The sequence below is a fragment of the Colias eurytheme genome, chromosome 10, assembly GCF_061535395.1.
Source record: "Colias eurytheme isolate Ceu_HAF_F1 chromosome 10, ilColEury1 Martin Lab GWU primary, whole genome shotgun sequence".
In the NCBI taxonomy this organism is placed as follows: domain Eukaryota; kingdom Metazoa; phylum Arthropoda; class Insecta; order Lepidoptera; family Pieridae; genus Colias; species Colias eurytheme.
In genome coordinates this window covers 8,242,888-8,266,982 of record NC_142989.1, presented here as the reverse complement: position 1 = coordinate 8,266,982, position 24,095 = coordinate 8,242,888, and the positions used below count along the sequence as shown (strand labels likewise).

Here is a 24,095-nt window from a genome sequence, read left to right as displayed (position 1 = left end):
TTTCTTAGCGGATGCATACGTCCTAATATCTGCCTGCATGCCAAATTTCAAACCCTTCAGTGCTGAGGTTCAGTGGTTTGGGTTGTGTGTTGATAGATCACTATATCAGTCAGTCAGTCACCCCTGAGTTTAATATATTTAGACATGGATCAAAATTGTAAAATAATTGGAATTAATTGACCGTAAAATACTGTATATTGAAACTAAACGTTATGTTCTCAAGATAATCCTCAGGTACATTTACTAGGAAACGTTTGCTTAGCAAAGAGAAAGACCCTTGACACCTGTGTTCTCCTTAGTTTATTGTACGATACGGAACTGTTGGTATTGGTTGGTATTAATAACTAGTTGATATAATATTTGCAAGTGTAGGGAAGACTAATTTTCTCCAACCCTAGAACCCCACACTGAATTTAGTTTTACTTGGTATAACGCAAACCTAATATTGTATCCTAAAAAAACAATAAATTCTGAAAAAAAGTAACTTTAAAAAATATTGGGACTTTATTTTGCAACAATTACTAAAATTGTAGTGGTTTAATTTTATGTATATTTTAATACATACATTAATTACATACAGGTCTATATTATGTTGTAAAGTTAGCACTTAGAAAGCATAACAAGGCGCCAACGGAAAATTATAAGATTTGTCATCTGATACTGACCGATGACCTGAATAAGGTTTGATAACATAGTGTTATGTGATAATACCCAATCTTTAGAGCGGGGATTGTAGTTTAAATAAAAAGAAAAACCAAACAGCCGACCGGTGAGAGTGACAGCGAACGCGCGCAAAACGAACGCATTGCTGAGCGTGTGAAAGTTAGCATTCGAAATACAAATTTGGCGGCAACCCCATCCATAGACAAGCTGAAAATTTTGACAGATCTTAAAAAAAAAGCATTTGAAATTATTTTTTTTCTTTTTCAAACTTGAACATTGTGCTGTGTTCAGTGATAGTTGTGCTAAGTGACTTTCCCCGTTACATCGCCGGTGCAGGATGACTAACACACGTAATATCAAGGTGAGCTAAAGCTATGGAAAGCATTATTGTTGTTTTTGTTTTAGCATCCATCCGTGAAGAGGATTATTTCTTTTAGGTAAATAAAAGAAAATCTGTAATAACAAATTAATAATGCAGAAGAAGCGATTAGAACTTTTCTTAAGCAAATTGGCACTCTTGTTTTGCATAATTCATAGTGAATCTCAACATCTGATATAAAAAATCTACAAAATTTACATTTTAAGGCGAAGCATACAAATAACGTTTAGATAACAACACATTATATTATATCCATAAAATCGACGTAATTTCTAAAATCGTATTTTATCCAATTTGAGACGATGCGACAGCATTATTTGAACAACACGCAGCATTTTTTGAGCTAGTGGATCCACGTGAGCTTTGTCGGGGCTGAAAAATATTTTCACAGATTATTAGGAAACGACTAATTCATTATAAAAAATAGACTCTTAAAAACAATGATAAAAATAATACCATATTCATAGTATTAGGAAGAAGAAAGGGTTTTAATGAAAATAAAGAGAAAAACTACTAACATTAGGTATCTTCATAATTAAAGCTCATGCGTTATTAAATGATGCATATATGATACAGCTACTGGCAACAGACGGGAAAAAGTAAAAGAAAGCTATTTCTCTAACTAGAACAATCACTAATAAAAACTTGTGAAGTGTATAATGAAGCTATTCTCTTCATTCCTCTCTACATGTTAGGCTTAGGGAAATACATTGCAGCCAATTAAAAATCTTCAACACTGTTATAATTGTAATAAAAAAAGTTATTGTTTTAGTAAAAAAATAGTCATACAGTCATACTATGATACAACAATTAAATTAAGAGCTTTTCTATATATTTATTCGCTCGTAATAGCTAAAACAGGAAATAGATAGAAGAATATTATGTAGGAGATATGCTATTTCGATAACACTATTAATGGGTTTCGTATTTATTTTTTACAAATAGGTAGAGTGCCATGGAAAATATAGTAGAGATATTAATCAAGCATGAAGTTTCTCTTGTTACATTCATCGTTGATCGTACCATAATATCTATTGGGACAAAGGGAAACAAGCCAAAAAAGGAAAACTTTTATGCAGCCCTTCTTTAGTAAAAAATGTATAAAAATTGGTGTAGATATTTCGCTTAGAGGATGATACACATTCCGGACATGAGACATCGACGGTCTGTCATAAAAAGCTCTATTCTCCAACATATTTCATGGTAAAGTGAGCCTTGCATTTTGTAAAATCGAAGAATATTTGGGCGTGTTTTTGCCATTGAGATAATACTAATATGGAGACGACACCGCCTACATCACTTATGTTCCGCTCAACATACGTCATGTGACGTATGTTGAGCGGTATTTTTTAATGGTTTTAAAGTGAAACGCATCAAACATGCCTTCGTGTGTGTTACGATATTGCACAAATAATACAAATAATACGGAAAAGTGCAATGGAATAACTTTCATCGTTAAGTACCTAACTAGATAATAATTTTTAAAACTTAGTTAGAGCAAAAAAATGGCGCACAGATTTTGTTCGTGGTGTCTACTCCATACGTAGTAATATTATCTCAATGGTTTTTGCTCGTAATTTGCCAGGAGCCCATGTCGATTTATACTACTTATATATAGCTTTTCGCCCGCGGCTTCGCCCGCGTATTCAAAGGAAAAACTGCATAATATGTGCCGTTCCCGTGGGATTTTAGAGATAAAACCTATCCTATGTCCTTTCTTAGGTTTCAAAACCAAATCTATACCAAATTACATTCAAATCCGTGGTTTCGGTGTGAAGAAGAGAAATACAGATAGAGTTATTTTCTATAATATTATTTAGGTTTTCGTGCAGACACCATTTGGAAATTTCCATAGCTTACTCCTTCTGAGCAAAATATAAATGAACTCAAGGCTAACATTAGAAAGAGTAGGTAATAATTTCGGTATTTCAGTAATTTAAATTTTATGTAGTTCCGAGATCACCACCTCGATTGCATAATTGATAATATGTTTGTAAAACACGTAAAAACTAGGTTAAATGGAATAGTTGCAGTGGTCATACGGGTGTGCGACGTTCACAAGTGACCGATTTATTATTACTATCACCCTTGCGTAATTCGTCTCGTTTCGGTGAATGTTCAAAGAGCACATCTTTGCTAAATATCACGCTTACTGCGGTTTGCAAGTCCTCGCTTTTGTATGGTAATAATAATGCTTGTGTTATTTTTGATGCTATGTTTCCGAGCTTAGGTAACTATTGGGCTAAAAGTGTTGTTAGCAATCATCTTCTCCTAAGGTTTAGCTTGTTGTTTACAAATCCTGTTCGATGGAAGGCTAGAAAAAAAGCGTATGAATGAATATGTTTCAGTTATTATATCTTATGTAGGTACTTGCTAGTCATATTGTGGAAGCTTTCTGGTTAACAAGAAATTTTAATTGGCTTTTAATGTATTTCCACTTGTCCGGAAAATAACAAATTTCAATTCGTAGTACTATATAACACATATATTATAGTTATGTAAGTTATCCTCCTCGTGAATGTAAAATATTTTGCGAAATCTTAATCATATTATGCGAAACATTATGACCGCAAAACATAAGACTTTCCTATGACTGTAACATTTAACCACAAACATTCACTTCATCCTTTCCCATAGTATTTATAGCAAATACTGATTACCGAGAAATGTTATTTTGACGTTTTGCATCATTGGAAAATAAAGGCTTCTGAATTTATGCTCAAAGACGGCGCAATATATTTTCAGAACTTCGATTTAGAGGATACCCTATTTTTTATATCCATTTTAAAAACCAATCATAGATTTGAGAGCTTTCAATCTGTAGAAAAAATAAAGCAGTAAAACTATATTATGAGCGTTGCAGACTTATAAATTTTACAATAAGATATTTACGTAGATAGCCCTTAATCACTGCTGTTGCATCATACATGCAACGATGAATTAAACTTTCGTTCTGAAGTCCTGCTTTGCAAAGGTCATTTAACTTTTATTGAAGAGGAGCTTTATTTACCTTGCGCTTTGGTAGAAATTGTATCTATACTAATTGTGCTAATAATATAAAGCTGAAGAGTTTGTTTGTTTGAGCACGCTAATCTCAAGAACTAGGTACTGGTCCGATTTGAAAAATTGTTTCGGTGTGGGATAGCCCATTTATCGAGGAAGGCAAATATCATCACGCTAAGACCAACAGAAGCGGAGCCACGCGGGTGAAACCGCGGAGCGCAGCTAGTACTAGTATAAAAAAAACTTAACCTATATAGTGCAACTGCACTATTATTATATTCTGTTAGCACTGGGTAATAGTAGTCTTACAACATAATATGTCAACCCAGACGTAAAGGTCAGTGACTTATAAACATCAAACGAAAGTGAATCGCTTTTACTTTCCGCACATTTTAGTATTTAAACCATTTCAATATGTTTTTTAGAGCATGGAATAATTTTCCTACTAATGCATCTTCAGGATTTTATTGAATTATTTACAATGTTGGCTAATCACCTACATTTGGCGATATTTTAGATATGAAGGGTCAAAATATATTAATTATTTCTTTAACATAGAATCAATTTTGATAATAGTTATGAAGCCCTTTGAATCTGAATAACATATGCATATTATTATACAAATTGCAATTTGGTGTACGCACTCTCTTTACTTATGTAACACAACCCGCTGGGCATTGATTGAATAACACTTACAATTCAATATTGTTCCGTTAGTATTGGGTTACGTTTACCCGATTTTCGATACTGTGTTTATATTTATTTATAGTCTGGTCCTAAGTAATATATTTAAAACTTTACTCAAGAAATAAACTCAACTTTGTCAACTTTCCTTTTTTAATTAGGCATCTTTTGAAAGCTCTTCGATAAAATGTTTAGTTGAAAAAAAGTTTTTCTCTATCTTAGGATCTACCTATGTTCATGCTCAGGCTGTAAATAAATATAGACAGAGTGTGGACATAATTTTACTTTCTCTACTGAAATATTCCCTAACATTATAAATAAACCAACAATGTAACTCTATTTAACGATTTAATGTTATGGAGTTTATTGTTTTTATTGCATATTTGATTGTAATTTTGTTCAATAACATTTTAATACTTAATTAAACTTGTATTACGACTATAAAACTTTGTCATTAACGCATCAATGAAATAGTTATACAGCCATATAATTCTGGCATTCATTCAATAATACAAACTGTTCAAAACGTCTTCGAAAATAACTTCTTGATTGGAAATCTGCGTTTAAATTTCCTTGACTTGGAATATAGACATTATTAAACAATTATTAAAGATTTGTCTGAATGTCTGAATGATATTTAGGCAAAATAAAAATTATAGAGATACATCTTCATTAAAGAGTCATGCAAATTGATTGAACAAAATATGTTGTTAAGTTTAATCCGTCTAACGATTACCCAAATACGTCCATCGAGTGCTGACTTCCGTATGCTGTTCATCCTTTTACAATTGCATAATTGCAACGATATTATCTCTAACGCAGTTTAAAACAAGTGTTATACAACACTTCCAGGTTAATGAAGTCGTATGTTACGTACGTGAAACATAACAATGGAAATGTTTAATAAGTGGTCAGTTAAAAGTTAGATTAGGGTCATTGTATAATTTTAATGGAAACAGACTCTATCTTAGCTGTTTGTTTTTTATTGAGGCTATATCCTTATCTAAGACATTTAAGAGAACTGAAATCCTGTACGATTATTATTACGGACATTCCATAACCACATAGTATTATGTTAATACCACATGTTCTAAATTCGTAGCGGGTGTGTCATTAGGTTATTATTTTGGCTAACCAATACAGGTTAAGTCATAACATATTATTTCATTGATTTCCTGTTTATATAAAATTTGTTAGCTATTTGTAAATATTCCTTCTTTTAAATATGTTGGTTATTATTGGCCATTCACTTTAACATGTGTTTCCTTTGATTTAGTGTCATAGACCTTACCGGTTGGACGTGAAAAGGAAAGAAAGCGGATCTCGTTTAAAAGCAATAATTATTCTCAGAACAGGGTATGGTCGACGACTTAATTCCATTGATATTTCACCTTTCCAATGCGTATAAATATATCCGTTAATTATCTTATGGAAAAAATACGGAAATTCGACATCCTATAACGTACTCGCATTATGAAAATATATGTACTTTCAATTGCTAAAAGTTGTTAAAACTACTTAAAAGGTAGAGCACATCTTCAGCATGTTAAAAAGAGCGTAAAAGTGGGTAGCGAATAATTTATAAGACGTGTTAAATTGTCTACACATGTAAGTAATTATTTCTCTTTGTTATTTTTATAAAAATAAATATGCAAAGATGCTAGCTCATTAACCCCGATTTTTGTTTCACCATGTTGCACTTTAACGACTTAAAAATATGATTAATTAACCTTCTAGACTTATGATCTATGATCTTAATATCTTCATAAAGTATTTTTTTTAATCTTTGATGCTTACCTAACCTGACCTCAACAGACTTCGCCAAAAAGTTGAAAAATAGCAAAATATTCCACCTGTTAATTACTTTGCGAAATATCATCCAAAACGAATCAACGTTTCAATATTGTTTTTAAAATGCACGTAAACAAATTACACAATTTTACACGTCTATAACTATTAGTTTTGGTAGCTAAGATTGGCTTTGATTTTAAATGAGTTGAGAAATGCGCGTCTTTTTCAAGCTTTTATATTTTATACCTACTCGGCAGCCGACCGTCACGCGACATGCGCTACACAAAGCAGTGTTCGAAACCGTTCGAACAGTTTCACTTTTACCGAGGTTTCATAAAACCACACAACATTTTTTTTTCATCAAATGGAGTCTATCCTTAAAGAACTAAGTTCAATGAATCTGTTTCGTTTAACTACAAGCTGCATATTGTTTAACTTTATATAGCGATTGTTTTTTTCCGAATCCTATCTTTCAATAAGAAATGTCAACAAACTATACACAGCAGTAAAAATGTCAAACAGACGCCAATCAATGGAGCCATGCAAGCGTATATTTTGTAATGAGAACTTAGTTGAAATGATAACATATTGGCAATTTCCTTTAGTTTTATTGACATCCAATATTTATGTTGATGATGATATTACTTAGTAACGTCTGGCTGATCCACCACCTAATAGGATAGTTTTATAAAAATGTAACTATGTGTTGATAATAAAGCATATATTGATGATATAAATATAAATAATAGGATAGGATCACGCGGTTGAAACTGGATTACTGAATTTAGATAGAACCTTTTCATTTTAATGATTCTCACTTTTTCCCCCTGTACCTATGTATCGCGATGAAAGATAGAAGATACATTCGTTATGAAAATAACGACGAATAGATATTATCAAAGTCCTATCGATACGCACGTCTACGAATGGATAATAACTTAGACATTATGTATTACATCTCTGATAGCATGGCACCATATAAAAATTTCTAAAAAAGGCACAAAGAATACTTCCTTGAAGTATTTAGGTATCTGGTTTAATTTAGAATGTTACATTGATATTACAAATGAGTCGCCCCCTCTGTATTACATATTATGCATATCAGCTGGTCCCCAAAGATATATACATAACTTTTGGTATTGCGTAAATAATAACAGTCATCGTATAAGTTTATGCGTTTTTTTATAGAGAACCACAAGCGTTCACATAATAATCATTAACAACTGACCCACTGTCCCAATTATTTTAAAACGATCATCCTTTCACTCAATTAGCATTTATTCATCATGGTATGAGTTGAAAACGAAATTTCAGTTATTTTATGTTGTAAAAATTTTCTCCCGTATTAAATTGTAACGGAGTCTGAAGATATTGCTACTTATCACGGAAGCGAGGAATAAGTTTTTAATTATCAGTATTATGTACTTAGTTGATTCAATTTATATAAACTAAAATTACCTAATCCATAATTCGATTTTATAATTATTATAAAAAAGAGAGCGGTAATAATATGCTGACATGTTAAAGTTTTTTGTTTATCGCATCACGATCAAATGAATAAAAATATGAATAAGCAAATAAAAGACCAGGATAACTTTCTATAAATAAGTATAATCAATGGTAAAACCCATTCGTTAGCACAAACCGATGAACGACTAAAGCCATACGCAATGTAGGTATACGGAAGAAATCGATGCAATGTGCGCGCGAGCATAAAAACTTTCGCTTTTCACTGCCAAGGCTTGGCGCGTCGGAGATGTTTCCAGAAATCGCGGAGGAAATTGATGGTGTATGACGTCACTGTTGGTTTTAAAGATAAAGTACAGTATTAATTATTAAGGAGGACTTTCAAGACTCTATATTCTTTCAGTATTTAATAATTTCACGGAGAATTTTCAAAAGAAAAAGTACATAACTAATTAAGTACATGTATAATTAAAAACTTTGTAATTTTAGCTTGTTAAATTTTTGTACATTAAAAACAGACCGTTGGCCGTGATATATTCTCTTTTGTACAAATACACATATAGATATTACGCACTAGGTTATACAGTATATCTTAATTCTTCAATTATTGAATTATTATTAATTAATACGTTGCTAATAGTCGCCACACGGTTATACACGCAAACAAAATATATGTCGACATAGCAGCGCGCATCAATGATTGCTAGAGCACTTTCGTTTTCATTAACGAACGTGACCGGACAACACTCAGCGTTCGGAAAAACACTACTGACTTCTTAAACTATATTTCAATTTTTTTTTATTGCTATGATGCAAGAAATGGCTCAGATTTGATGTTATATCATAAGAGTACCGTTATTTATCTTAGGAGAGCATAAGGAATTTAAATTTATAGAGTTACACTTATATTTATACCTCTTTTACTAAATTCTGCATTTCTATGAATGATCGAATTTTCCTAAGCCTGGTTTGCCTTCCACACAAAATAAATTAACGACATTTCAGGATTTAAGAGAATCACCGACCGTCTTGACTATGGTCTTGACAATGCACTCACTTTCTTAATAAAGTGATTAGAATTGTTGAGGCAATGGATACTTTAGAGAACGTATTTTATCACACGTCACCTAAATTAACAACTCATATACACACTAGATTTAAAACCACTTTTCAGGTTTCAACAGCCATATATTTTTTGGATTCTAAAACTGCTCTTATTCCCAGGTCTGGATATGCATAGCATGCATGGCCACAACGATGGGTGCTCCAGCCCCGAACCCGCCCATCACGTTCGACATCATCGACATGGCAGCCATCAGTCGAATGTCACCACAGCAATTGGAGGCGTTGGCTGAAGGTCTCGCTGCTGAAGAAATTATGAGGTTAGTACTTAGTACTATTATTCTTTCGCATCTTTGTTGTATCCTCATGTCAGAGCTGATTAAACAGCAGTTTTAGGCATTAAAATAAATTACATGACAGACGGACATTTAACATGATATAAGCAAAAGAAGATACAGAATTTGTCAAACGTTTGACAAAGAATTTTCGCAAATATTACAAGAAATGCATTTTCAAGTAGCTAATTATAAGAGAGTAGAAATTATAGGTACAAGAGGAATGAATTAAAATAATTATTTGAATAACAATTAAATGCTCATAATAACATAATCTTTCGTCGACGCATACCTATAAAGACGTAGAAAGAGAATTTACAGCAAACATTATGATATAATGTATATGATATAGAAGTGAAAGTTGTGGAATTTAAATATTAAGACATTCAAGAATACAAAAAATCTTTTTTTAAACTCACGATGATTATGATAGTTAATTTTCATTATTATGAATGAACACAAACTAAATTCACACAATTTTAAAGCGTAATAAGATCGCCTATTATACTAAACCAAAATTTCCTTGCTGTATTTTTTCTATACCAATTTTGTAATTATAATTTCTCATATATCACTATTCACTGTTGATGTTATGATAATATCATTTTCCCTAGCATTGTTCTTACTTTGTCGCATATCATGTTATCTTTGATGTTAGATGATATAGGCACGCTCATATATACGTACTTTATATGAATTATTGCAATTCTTAAGATTAAGCTGTGTTTTCTACTCGCATGGTACGAACCGAAATAATCTGTTAATCTCTGTACTAAATTACAGTGTCTTTATTTAATATATGATCTTTAAATCTTTAAAGTTTTGTAAAGCAGCATCATTACAGTTATTCATTTAGTCTTTTTCTTTAGGACAAAACGGTCATCAGCGCAGGCATTAACGTCGGTTGTATCAAAAGCATCTTCAGGTATACAGAGCAAGGTCGGTCTCCTCGGTCAGGCGTCAGCCGGTGCTGCGTCTCTTATCGCCTCAGCTTCCAGCAAAACAGGCCACGAACACTCTGGATATTCTTATGAACCGGTAGTTATATTGTTTTTGTTTGATAATTATTTATGGATAATAATTATAACGTTTGCTTGATATTGATTGAAACGTACCTTGATACTTATGGATAATAATTATTATTAATCATTTTTGTAGTAAGTATAAGCTAATCAAAAAAATATGCCACCATAGGAAGCCCTTGTCCCTGCAGTGGGAAAATAATGGGTAAGATAAATGTGGAAGATAATTAATTAATAAATTCACTCTTTGATTCGTATTAGATTAGAAGTCCATAGATTTAAAGTAATATTGGGTTACGAAATATTATGTAGTTTTTAGGTTACTCATCTCACTGATTCTTATGTTTGTTTGAATCACAGCATGAAGAAAAATACGACTACGTAGGTCTGAAGAAATCGATTCTCTACACCCTGTTCCAAGCGGTCAAGGCAATTACTGGTGGAGTCACTATTCTTAAAGGGCAATTGATAAAGGGAGGTGGTGCCCTTGCTGCAACTCTGGGCAAAGTGATCTCGTCGAAGGGAGACGCTGTCAGCAACCTGGGAAGGAAGATCGTCAGTTCTGCTGCTTTGAGCGAAAAGAGGCCGCATTGTAAGTATCAACTAATATTTATAGATTTGTGTAGTATTTGGAGTGCTTTTATTTTCGTAAAGTGCAGTAGTTTCTTTTTCGGCTTGATCAATATATTCTAACAGACTCTTTGCCTATGTAAAAATGTACTATACCACCATCAAATATCCAAAATTTAATCCATCTATAATTTAATCCATTATTATTGTTTTTGCTAATAGTGTTGCAAAACAGATCTTTTTCACAATAATATTTTTAAACTGCGATAATATAATTAACTACATATTTCTGTGCGTAATAAATAAGAGATTTAAAATATTCATTTTATTTGAATTGGGTTTATTCAAATTTGGTGTGAAATAGTCTGGGTTGTTTCCGTTATTATGAAATTCAGAAATTTCACGTGATGTTCCGCTACAGTTATATTTCTATGAAATTTTACAACGAAATAAGATTTGTATCTATATACTTTGTTCCTACTTTCTAAGCTTGATAATTGTAATTAATTCTTTATAACAGTGAATAGATTATTGTCTTAATTCTTATAATAACATCTGTTGTCACCACTTATAGCTATATGTATGATATATGTGTATGGTTTCTCTTGTAATTTAACTAAATACTCTATTAATAATAAATAAAAAAATAAAAAATAAATAAATATCTTAAATAACACTGGCAACAATAACAAATCTAGTGTGGTTAGGGAACAGGATTTTAACTTGAAATATATAATATTACGCAGACCTATAAATGTTATGTAATTCAGAGCTTACATCGTATAAAACGAAATTTTCATGAGATTCCATAGATCTCGTTTTATCCACGCATTACATAATTTGTAGTAGGTACATAAACCACTTCAGAAATGTTTTGCAAGTACTATTCTATTATTCGGATTTTCCTATGATTTGCATTTCAAAAGATTTGATGTGAGAAAATTGCACAGTCTAGCCTCTGACATCTGGAAGAGCACAAAGGTAATTCACAGTAGATTGTCATAGTGTCCGTTCTCATTGTAATCTTTATAAAGAATTCAATTCACAAGCTTAAAGTGGGTACCTTATGCAAGATCATGGCGATATTTTAGTTTATTTTTTAGTAATAATTTTATAGGTTTTACGTAATGTTTTTGGCTTTGGAGTTGTTTTTTTACTCGGTCAGGATATTGCATCAATAAAGGATCAATGATCAAATTTATTCGTATACGTAATATAAATACATTACAATATATTATGCTATATACGATCAATTTATAAATATGGAGCTTAAATTTATTTTAGAGTACAGTGCTACACAAATTTGAATGTTTATTGAACCCTCGCGTATGTTCAGTAGTAACTTAACTATTATAATACTTTTACTTGGACTTAACTGCTAAATATCATTCCCTAAATTATGCATTCCCAGTTCCAGTAGCCAACAGTATACGGTCCACCACCAACCGGCTATTTAGAGTACAGCGCTACGCAAATTGAATGTTTATTTAATCCTCCCACCTCCACAGTGGCAACAGAGCAATTATTATTCTTTTTATTAGGTTAAAAATGGTTAAAATTCTCACATCTCCTTTCTGCCTTAAATTACATTCCCCTCTTGTAGAACCCGCGAATACGGTCCGCGCCGTTTATAATGTCATTTGTTAGGCTTTCCCTAAATACCGCATCCATAAAACAAACACGGGTTCTAAAGATCCACATCCCGTTTCCAGCGACCGCAGTGTACGGTCCGCCACCAACCAGCCACATAGAGTACGCACCAAGCTCGTACGGCGCGCCGACCGCGCCCGCGCACTACGTACAGGCCGCGCCCACGGGATTCGCCGCGCACAAGTATCCCGCGCATTTGGACGGTGAGAATTATAATTCTAATTAAAATTCAAATTAAAATCAAATTCAATTTTTTTGTTTGTGTGGATGGTAGCTGAAATTTAGGAATGTTTATTCAAAATATTTGTTTGCGTGACTTGTGAATTGGGAAATTTGAAGGTTTTTTAATTAAAAGTTAGTTGTTAGTTCATTTACTTTGAATAGAATAGATAAAACTAGATTCTATAGACTAATACTAAAAACTGCTTCTGATAGATGTAAAAACTTATGAAAATAATATGCCTACATAGGGCGAAATTTAGACGTGCTTCAGTAAGCACGCTAATCTATAAATTATATCGCAAACTGTCGTATAGGTAGGTACATAATTTTACACTGTTCAGCTTACTTGTTTCGTTTCATGTTTTGGCATAGATTTATACACAGATAATATGTTGCTGGTATAAAAACAGTCATAATGAATGATACGTAACATACAACATAGGTAATATTAAAACAAGTTTCACATAAAATTCCCCACTTGCTCTACAGCAACTTATAAAATGAAACAAGAAAAATGTCTTAATTTGAATAAGACCTACTTTAAACACTTACTATGATAAAAAGTTGCATTACACTAAAGCGCGTCACACACGGTGAAGATACTATAATATTTTATCTTAAGATAATGTTATATTTTATATTACAGTATCTTAACGCATCCGGTATCAGCGTTCGGACCATCATTTTTCTTTTTGTCATTGCGTACCACCCACCCCTGTAGAACCGCCATCCTGTTACAAATGACGCGAAATTTTGTGGGTCATTTGTAACAGGATGGCGGTTCTACAGGAGTCTTAGTACGCAATGACAAAAAGAAAAATGATGGTCCAAACGCTGATACCGGATGCGTTAAGATACTGTAATATAAAATATAACAGTATCTTAAGATAAAATCTTCACCGTGTGTGACGCGCTTAAAAGAAACCACTCTTAGCCAAGAATAGCACTACAGTAATACCTTTAAAATATCGTTCTGAATGAATATTTAAAAAGAATGGAAAATACCAAGTATTTATATTAGATTCTTATGTTACGTGCTAACTTTTCTTCTGGGGCATTAAGGGGCTAAGAAGTAATAAGGAATTAAACAAATTTTATTGTTATACTAGCGGTACGCCCCGGCTTCGCCCGTGGTACATATTTACGTTTTCTCTACATAAGAACCATCCTCGTACTTCAAGGAATATAATAAAAAAAGAATTATCGAAATCGGTTCAGCCGTTCTCAAGTTATGCGCTTACCAACACATTTTGGGATTCATTTTTATATTAGAGATGTAAAAATACATCCAAAAATACGCTTAATTATTCCTAAATTTAACTGAATATCGCTTAATGTCAATATGTAGGTAACGAAAAGCTTTACTTTCTAGTAGGTAGTTAAAATTGATATTAAATTCGACCTAAAAAATATAAAATTATCTGTTAATTAACATTAAAAGTTTAGTGGAACACACATTCGGGGTAAAGGTCGAGCACCGGAACTAAAAGTATGAAAAATTACACAACTTTCCAACACATCATCCACTTATGTAACGATTGCAAAAACGACACAAATATGAGAATTCGTATTTACATATTTTTCGATACAGTCATATCCGTATACAACGATACATTACTTAACAGTAATACAATGAATTGACTACCTATATATTTTATGAAACAGCTAAACTTTTATACATTATTACATATCCATTATTTTTATTACTATTTCTGATTGATAAGGAAGTATTTTTGGTAATTGATTTCAGTCAGTACAAAGAAAGTGGTAATGTTTTTATATCTATATACATATGTAGAGCAAGACACAAAGAAGACACAACAACTCAACGCAGTCTACACCACAATCCATAATTTCATACAATGATTATATTTTTCAGAACTAATAGTGATGTCGTCAGTAGTTGACGTGGTTACACAGAAACCGATGCCACAACCATCACCGGAATTATTATATCGATATTACGATTTATTAAATTCCTTTTGGTAAGGTACAATTATAGTGTGACTCAAAAGCACGGCTTTGTTATTCACCTGTGTTCCTATACACTACAAGATTTTTAGTCTTTCTATCGATCACATTTAATATATTTTATTAACTTAATTCACCACACATTTCATTAATTCTTTATTTAGAAACTATAAAATTGTATCTACTTCGCAAACACTTCATTTGTTTTCATACAAACTTAGACTTAACATTATTATTTATTACATGTTTATTACCAATTATTAAAAACAAAAGATTGACGACCACGCCACTAATAAGATTAGAATGGAAAATAAAAATTTATGATATAATTTTGTTTAGAGAAAAGTTGTTACAGTAGATTATAGAGTGTCACAATTATGTAGGTACTTCACTATATTCTATTTACTTTTTTTATTTATAAGTATTTTATTATTATAATATTTATGTTCGTTCACGTATCTTTAAAATATTCAAATAGCATTTTGACCAGCAAGCTGCCAAATTGTGACTTTACATCATTTGCATAACCGCTTTCACTTTTACACCATAAACAATAGTTGGCATACACATTAACGTTCAACGAACTGTCCATAGACTTTTAAAACAATTTGTGAATCTGTAATGTATTTTGGAGGGAAAGAACCTGGATTTTTAAAAACAAATAAGTAGAACAAACTATGCACATGATCTCAATATATATCGAAATTATATGTGGGAAGACGATCTATATCCAATAGTTCTAAAGATTATAATATAAAGATGATTTTCTAAATCTACTATCTAATCAATACCTATGTTATCAAGCAACTAAACATAATAGTTGTTTCCTTCATTTGATCGAACTACGTAAATTTAGCGTACCTACTAAATTTACGTAGTTCGATCAAACTACGTATAGTTTCAGTTAAAGTTTTTTGAACCTTATATAAATATTTAAATTCATCAGCACCAACACGTATCTAGTAAATAACTGTTAAATGGTTACTTAATGTGCTGTATTCATTTATTTGTTTACATAAGATGTTTCCTATCGCGTATTTCAGTATTGTTGTAAATTCAATATCTATTCAATTTGTATATTTTCAACATCTTCAGTAATCATTTGCAAAGTATTGCTTCTTCTTTCGTTGTGATGAAGACATGTTATTGTTAAGTCTCCAAGAAACGAATCATATAATCTTTTGTGTTTTTACCTTTCTCTTCCAATTAAATAACGTGAGGTTAAACTATCCACCTGTGCATTTATGGGTATCTCATCAAAATCATTTTATACAATTTTACCTTTACATAGTTGCTTATAAGAGAAGTTATATAAAGCACTGAACCTAATAACGTTAGTTATGTTGTTATTAATCGCCCTTTAATCTATTGAATTCCAGCTTTAGACCTGCATTACATAATAGAAGTGATTTAATAAACTGAAAACTGTCTTCCTACTTTCGCTAGCGGTATAAATCAGGGTGTGTATCGCAAATAGAACGCGTTTGTTACCCTCAGTGAAAGTATATTATGTCATACAAGTTCACAAGTTTAAATCTGATTTCTGAACGTAACCCGTTATTGTATAGGAATGAGTTCAATCGATTGCCGTATGTGGAGTTTGAGAGCTTTTCCGTTTCCGGTGTTTTTCTTGTGTAGCACACTTTGATATTGTTTTTATAATTATTTATCATTATTATTCACATCATTACATTAACTTCAATATAGTGAATTTTGTGTAAACCTATAGTAGATAATTAAAAAAGTATTGGTCTTTAGAGAATAAGTAGCTGTCATTTAATTTTTAAACTACCGAAATACTTTCGGTAATTTAAAAATTAAATAAAAGTAGAGATACCTTCCTCTAATTAAAATAATGAAATTGTTATATATCATAATATAAAATATTTATACGCAACAAACACATGGCAGGTCAATTTATTCCTATTAAGTAACGTGGTAAAAGTAACTTAGAGTTCTGTAAAAACAATTCCATATGCGTTAATTATTTTTTTTTTACCAAGAAATGCAGGAATGTCAATTGAACCACTTACCTTATATTACGCAACCAATGCGAAAAGTAGAGTCAATTAGACATTTTTTCCAGATATTAATATCATGAAATGATGTAAGCTACAACTTATACTGTTATTATAAATTCTTAACCAAGCCCTTTCACGAAGGAAATAACTGGGATGCCGTAATAGGTCTACATGAATGATAAAGATGCTAAAAGTGACGTACAGTGTTATACAATTTATCACATCTTGAAATTTTCTTTTCGTACGAATATATAATGAGATTGCACAATAAATATTACTGTGTATGTATAATGTGACTGTTACAATGGTTAAGCTTCTTGACAGACATGTAAATAGTTTGTGTTTCGGTTCGGTAGTATTTGTTACGAAAACGAAAAAAGTTGCTTTCATAAGGCTGCATACTTGTCAAGCTAAGTAGTATAAAAATAGTAGAGTCATGTGAGATATTACTAGCTCATATTTATATATTAGGTAATAAATGAAAAGTTATTTATAGTTACGTAATTATCTATACTTAGCTACCGTGATCAATAAATCACTTCGTGGAAGATAATAATTATCTCCAGAGAAATTGGAATTTTCACGTGCAAGTAGGCTAAACTCATATTAAGTTACCTCACAACGATTATAAATTATAATAATGCATTAGTACAGGATGTTGTAAGGTCTGGAATACATACATATAACACATAATTAGTTTCATATGTACATACATTTTAAAGTCTAAAATCGTTTCAAAACTTCCTGTTACATTGAAAATTAGTGTTACTTTTAGGTTTTGAAATTTTCCTTTGATAAGTGCCTTCATAGATTGCATGATGTCGTAAAATAGTTAGTGAAATATGTGGAATCACTTATGTTATTAACCGAAAATTTCTTTACTTGCATTAACTAATTGACTTTCATTAATTTAATTTATTTTCTACGCCACAATAATTTATTTTATAATACATCCAGAAACAAAACCAGTCAATTCAGGAGCTATAATTAAATAATAAATAAAATTCAAACCCTCAAAAATAGTAGGAAATTTTGATACATGCTCTATCATTTGAAATCGAAAGTTATATAACTGATGACTGCATTATGCATAGCTTACGAATCAATATGTCCCAAATACAAACGATACGTCATATTACATACTCATCAATCATCATTGACCTCCTTAAAACATTTGCCAAACTGATTGAAACGCTACTATGTATAATGCGACACGGTCGACTTAATACTTGAACGAGGTATCGCTAAAGAGGTATTATTACTATCAAGTATCACCTACTTTTGTTACAGGACTGACGATTACGTAACAGACAGTGTAGCGACGCTCGTGAAAGGTTTCGATCCAAAATAAATTGAGACTAGGTCATTACACTCGGCTGATATTCTCATCTTTTGTTGGGTCAGGTTGCGGATCCGTTTTTGACAAATTTTTTAGCCGCTACGATTTCCTTTTCATTCTTAAACTCAAACTCAAACATTTATTTATTCAATTAGACTTCTTCTAGAAGCACTTTTGAAACGTCATTAAGTACATATTTTAACATTTACCACCGATTCGGAAAGCAGTATCTACGGAGAAGAATCGGCAAGAAACTCCATAGTTGCTCTTTTTAATCATGTCAGATTTACAATTTTACAAATTACATATGTAATAATATCATAATATTATATTATCATAATATGCCAAAGAACTGTCCTGTGGTTTTTACGCGACAACCCTCCATGGGTTTTTATCTTCCATATATTCCTTAATACTGTAATAGGCTCTCTTGACAAGTACATTTTTTATATAAGATTTAAATTTAGAACTACTTAACTCTTTAATATTATGAGGAATTCTGTTGTAAAAGCGTATACCTTGGCCCATAAATGAATTTTTAACTTTAGCTAGCCTAGAATAATGGCATTTCAATTTTATTTCTGTTTCTTGTGTCATAACAATGTCTATCTCCTACTTTTGTGTGTAAGTAAGCGTTATTATGTACATATAAAATATTATTAAATATATACTGCGACGGTACAGTAAGGATACCAGTATTCTTAAAGAGATCTCTTAGTGAGTCTCGAGCACGCAAATTATATACAGAGCGTATGGCTCTTTTCTGTAATATAAATATAGTTTCTATATCTGCAGCCCTGCCCCATAGCAGAATTCCATAGGACATTATGCTATGAAAGTAGCTAAAGTAAACCAATCTAGCCGTTTCTTCATCGGTGAGATGCCTTATTCTTCTAACTGCATATGCAGCTGAGCTGAGCTTAGCAGCGGTGGTGGTAACATGGGCCCCCCATTGAAGCTTCTCATCTAATGTCAAACCAAGAAAAACAGTCGATTCCACAGGGTATAATACCTCCCCGTTTAAAATAATATTCCTTTTCACCTTTTTTACATTTGGGAGGATAAATTCTACACAATTTGTTTTTTTTGTATTTAATAGTAAATTATTAGCATTAAACCAATTGGATATGCGTAAAAGACCAGAGTTTACTTCGTCAACATTTGTGTCATGTCTATCCACATTAAAAATTAATGAGGTGTCATCTGCAAACAGTACTATTTCACACATATCCTGCAAATAATAAGGTAGGTCATTAATATACACTAAGAACAAAAACGGTCCTAAGATAGATCCCTGCGGAACACCTATGTTAATCGGCGCACCGCGAGATTTCTCTCCATTAACGACAACGGTTTGTACCCTGTTCTGAAGATATGAAGCTATGAGATCCTGAGCTAAACCTTTGATACCATAAAAATTTAGTTTCCGTAATAGAGTGGAATGTTCTACACAGTCGAAAGCCTTAGAAAGGTCGCAGAATATCCCCAAAGCATTCTTTGAATTTTCCCATGCTTTGTATATATGTGACAAAAGAGCTACTCCGGCATCAGTTGTAGAGCGCCCCTTTGTGAAACCATACTGTTTGGCGTGCAGTAAACCATTTGTTGCAAAATGACTATTTAATTGGTTTAAAATTAGTTTCTCGAAGACTTTGCTCAAAGTTGGTAATATGGAAATTGGCCTATAGTTATTACTGTCTTCTTGGTCACCACTTTTAAATAAAGGAATAACTTTGCTAAACTTTAGTAAATCAGGGAATATACCACAGTCGCAACACTGATTAAATATAAACGCTAGTTGATTGGCAATGTTTTCTATGATATTATTTACTAAATTTACAGACATACCCCAGAGATCACAGGTTTTTTTTAAATTTAATGTTTTAAAGGTTTTAACAATTTCATCAGCAGTCACGTGTCGCAATTCAAATAATTTGTTACACTCAGCAACGTGATCCCTCAATAAAGACTCTGCAAGCGCTGAAGACGAATTTAAATTCTTAGTTAAACTAGCAGGGACACTACTAAAGAAATCTTCAAAAGCAAGCGCAACATCAGCACTTTTGTCAATGACCCTACCAGAGTTGACAAGTTTTATGGTACTATCGTTTGATCGGATTTTGCCCAATTCACCATTAATAATTGTCCAAACCGTTTTAACTTTATTGTCAGAGTTGCGTATTTTGTCTCTGATATACAAACTCTTGGCAGTGAAACAAACTTTTTTAAATGTTTTTGAATAATTTCTAACATAACTAAATGTATCTACAGACGCTCCGATTTGGTTGGTGCCAACCATATCGGAACCGACAAGGCAACCATTCCAACATTGCTACAGATTGTCCGACGGTTGGCCTTCCAGCTGTCAGTTGACCATAGAGTAATATGTCAGTTGACCATAGTACGAAGAGAATGGGCTAAATTCTACTATAGAAATAGAGAAAATTACAGTCATATGCGGCTCTTACAACTTATTTTTTAAGGTTTTTAATGTAGCCGCACTGTCAATGTTTTTTAATACTTCTAACATAATAAAATACGCTTGATTTCTGGCATCTCTATTTGCGTAATCTTTGTTACTTAAGTCCCACAAACAGGGAAAGTCTTTATATAGTTCCAGCAATTTTATTAATATGTCACGTTCGGTGACCGTAACTCCCTCGGCGTTCATGTTGACGTCCTACACCGGCGGCGTTGCGAATGTGAATGAGCCAATTACCTATATTACTCTATGGAATGAGCCGATTTGGTCGGAACAAAGCTTCCAGACGTTCCAATTTGGTTGGATCGGATAGGAAGTTGGTTTGGTCGGTATCGCCGGCACATCCGACCACGTCAAACCAATATTAATAATAATTATGTCGGACCGACCGCTCTCTACACTTTCCGATTTGGTCGTGGTCGGATGGTTGGCACCAACCAAATCGGAGCGTCTGTAGATGCTATAAGAAATGACAAGTCTTTGTTATATTGTTTCATACCATATAACTCGTAAAGAACGTTCCTGCATCTGTGTATACTAGGAGTTGCCCATTGGCTGAATGGTAAATCCTTGGTAATAGTTAAAGATTTAATTTTAAATATTTTTTCATATTCACTATGAATGAACTTAAAAAGATTTGTAAACATTTCACAAGGATTTTTAAGAAAGGATTGATTATTCAGGTCAGGTAGTTTATTATCAATATTATTTCTAAATGTATGAATGCCTTTTCTAGTTATAGGCCTAACATTAATTCTTTTAAATGTAGGTATGCAATCCCATTCAAAAACTACTTTCTGGCCACAGTGATCCGAAGTTAGCGTGTTGAGAATATATTTTTCTAAACATTTGCAATCACAGTATATATTATCAATACAAGTTGCAGAAGTAGGTGTTATTCGTGTGGGCTCATCAAAAAGTTTATACAGATTAAATGAATGAAACAAATTAACTATTTGTGTTGCCGTTTGTGTGTGTGAAAGTAAATCAATATTAAAATCACCACATACTATTACCTTCTTTTTGCTCCTGCCTAAACGCTTTAATATTTCTTCCATGACTGTCTCAAACAAATTATAGTCACTGGAAGGAGGTCTGTATACGCAAACAATAATGTAACGCTCAAGCTCAACACAGGACAGTTCAATGGTGCGTTCTACAGAAAGGCTAACAATGTCAGTTCGTTCCTTGCATTTTAAACTATTATGTACAAAAATAAGAGAACCTCCATGAATAGCATTTGTCCTAAAGTATATACTTATTAATTTATAATTATCAATATTTATCTTGTAGTACTGTTTGACGCGACAAAACAATTACAATTTACGAACTCTAGATGCAAAATGACGCATTGATGCAATTTATGTTAGGTAATAGTGGCATCCTTGGTGGCATCCAAATCTATGTCAAAACATGAAATTGCACAGATATTTTCTGAACATATATCAAATTTAATGGCTAGTCATAATTATTATAGTTCGTTCATATTTTGTCATATGCATTAATAACATCAATTTTAGAAAGGAGGAATACTTAGCATCCTTACGCAACTCAGGTGACTATTGACGTAACTTACAAACATATTTTTGAGACAGGACATGGAAAACTGAGCGGAGTGCACGCCGGTGTTGTAATACTGACCCCGCTCGAGCACGCCGCCACCAGCGAGGGCCACTCGGGATACACGCACCTTGAATCACCACCTTCCATTATAAACAGCGTATATTCCGCCATAAAGGGCGTCTTCTCCTCCGCCGCTCCACATTCCGAGTCTTACATCACACACCAAGAACCTCCTCCACCTCACCCCGCTCCCCCTTTCAGGCCCATGACGTGGGGAGCAGTCGACTCTTACGGCGAACCCGCCATGATCGAAACCTATTCAGATTATGATCCTCGATCTCCCCATCCTTATAGTAGAGCATCATCAAAGAAATCCGCAATCCCCACCTTCCATAAACACGAACGCCTGACTCCAGAGAAAATACAAAAAATAAATAAAAATCTCGATAAAGTTCAAGCGTATTTAAACGAAAACCAAAGATCAGCCGAAGTGCTTCCTAAGTTTAATAAGAATTATGTTGATATGTTGAGGAAAGGCCAGATTCCATTTCTTCCCACTCCCGTGATAAGCGACAATGAAATCGGTGTCCTTCCCGCTGAATTACTTCCTGACGACGATCCTTTGACTACTACCACTACGACTACAACTACTACTACTACGACTACTACAAAACCGAACACGACTGACGGGAACACCAGAAGGAAGAAGGACACAAAATTCATACTGCGAGGGAACAAGATTGTTCAAGTTTGACATATGACTGTTGACTGACTGAGGTATGTTTTGACTTGACGAGTGACTGATATCTTCTGTCTTCCAGGTTTAACATTTTTCACAGCACTTAGATATAATAATACAGTAAATGCGTAATGATCTATCTATTAATACATGATTACTACGCACTAAGATATTTCTTCTTCAATACCACTATTGTACGACACCTTTTCCACAGTATTGTCGTATCTTCATATTTTAAAAGTTAAAAGACACTTTTTTTTTCTTTCTTCCCAAACTCATTGAACACATAATATGCAGTGCAAATAAATTATAAATATTTGTATGTTTACTTATATGTTTTATTTTTATCTATTTACAGAAATTCCTGGATATAATACAGTGCAGCTGGGTGGCGAACATTTGCAAAATTATCAATTTTAACAATCTCGTCGCCTTTGATTTTTAATGTAAAGTGGTATAAAGTCATATAATTTCTGTAGTAATGATTTGTCTGTTTGATAATTCATTCGTAGAAATTATTAATGACTGAATACACTTTTGCAAGACTTATAATAATGATTGATAATAACAATGGTTTTGTATTATACATTTTTTACCACAATAAGACAGACTCCGTCGCTTACATTTCTCTCTATAGAAAAGTGATATTTAGATGTGTTATGAAAGTATGGAATTACCCACAAACTGTGTATAAACTTAGGAGAGTTAGCCAAAAACGATTGTAATTTCTAATGATTAATTACAAATAGATTGATTATATAAATTATGAATTAGGTTAATTAGAGAAGTTACGTATAAGTTAACTGTTAGGTGTGTGTTTAAATATTTATTAATATCTATAAAGCTTTCACTGTCAGATTCAATCTTTTGGCCTATTTATAAAACAGTATTTATTATTATTTTTACTGTATAACAAAATTAAATCTTTGTAAATTAACGCTATAATGACATTGTAAATATTTTTTGCTCAAGACTCATTCTATTTTAATGAATTGTAATTTGTAAATAAATACAAGTGTGAAAAATATTATTTTGTTTCTTTGCACCTCTCCTATATCTCTAATTATTAAGTTAACAATATTTTTTCTGTCAAACAAAGTAGGTATGTATTAATGAACCAATATTTCCTTTG

At 32.5% G+C, this 24,095-nt stretch overlaps 1 protein-coding gene across 1 annotated transcript; it reads left to right on the top strand.

Annotated features, from left to right (window-relative positions):
* The first annotated feature begins 747 nt into the window (after positions 1 to 747).
* Positions 748 to 23,961, top strand: LOC149905317 (uncharacterized). The gene is made up of 7 exons (XM_090106055.1): positions 748 to 1,024; positions 9,212 to 9,369; positions 10,254 to 10,422; positions 10,767 to 10,998; positions 12,689 to 12,829; positions 22,257 to 23,001; positions 23,322 to 23,961. Exons 1-6 carry the CDS (start codon positions 1,001 to 1,003, stop codon positions 22,976 to 22,978), a joined length of 1,446 nt encoding a protein of 481 aa, XP_089962181.1. The 5' UTR covers positions 748 to 1,000; the 3' UTR covers positions 22,979 to 23,001; positions 23,322 to 23,961.
* Positions 23,962 to 24,095: the final 134 nt, after the last annotated feature.

What these genes read in the sequence shown, in the direction of transcription:
- LOC149905317 (XM_090106055.1), top strand. Translation starts at nt 1,001, where the DNA reads ATGACTAACACACGTAATATCAAG. An exon ending in CTAACACACGTAATATCAAG is followed by an intron (nt 1,025 to 9,211) that starts GTGAGCTAAAGC and finishes TCTTATTCCCAG; the next exon opens with GTCTGGATATGCATAGCATG. An exon ending in CTGGATATTCTTATGAACCG is followed by an intron (nt 10,423 to 10,766) that starts GTAGTTATATTG and finishes TTTGAATCACAG; the next exon opens with CATGAAGAAAAATACGACTA.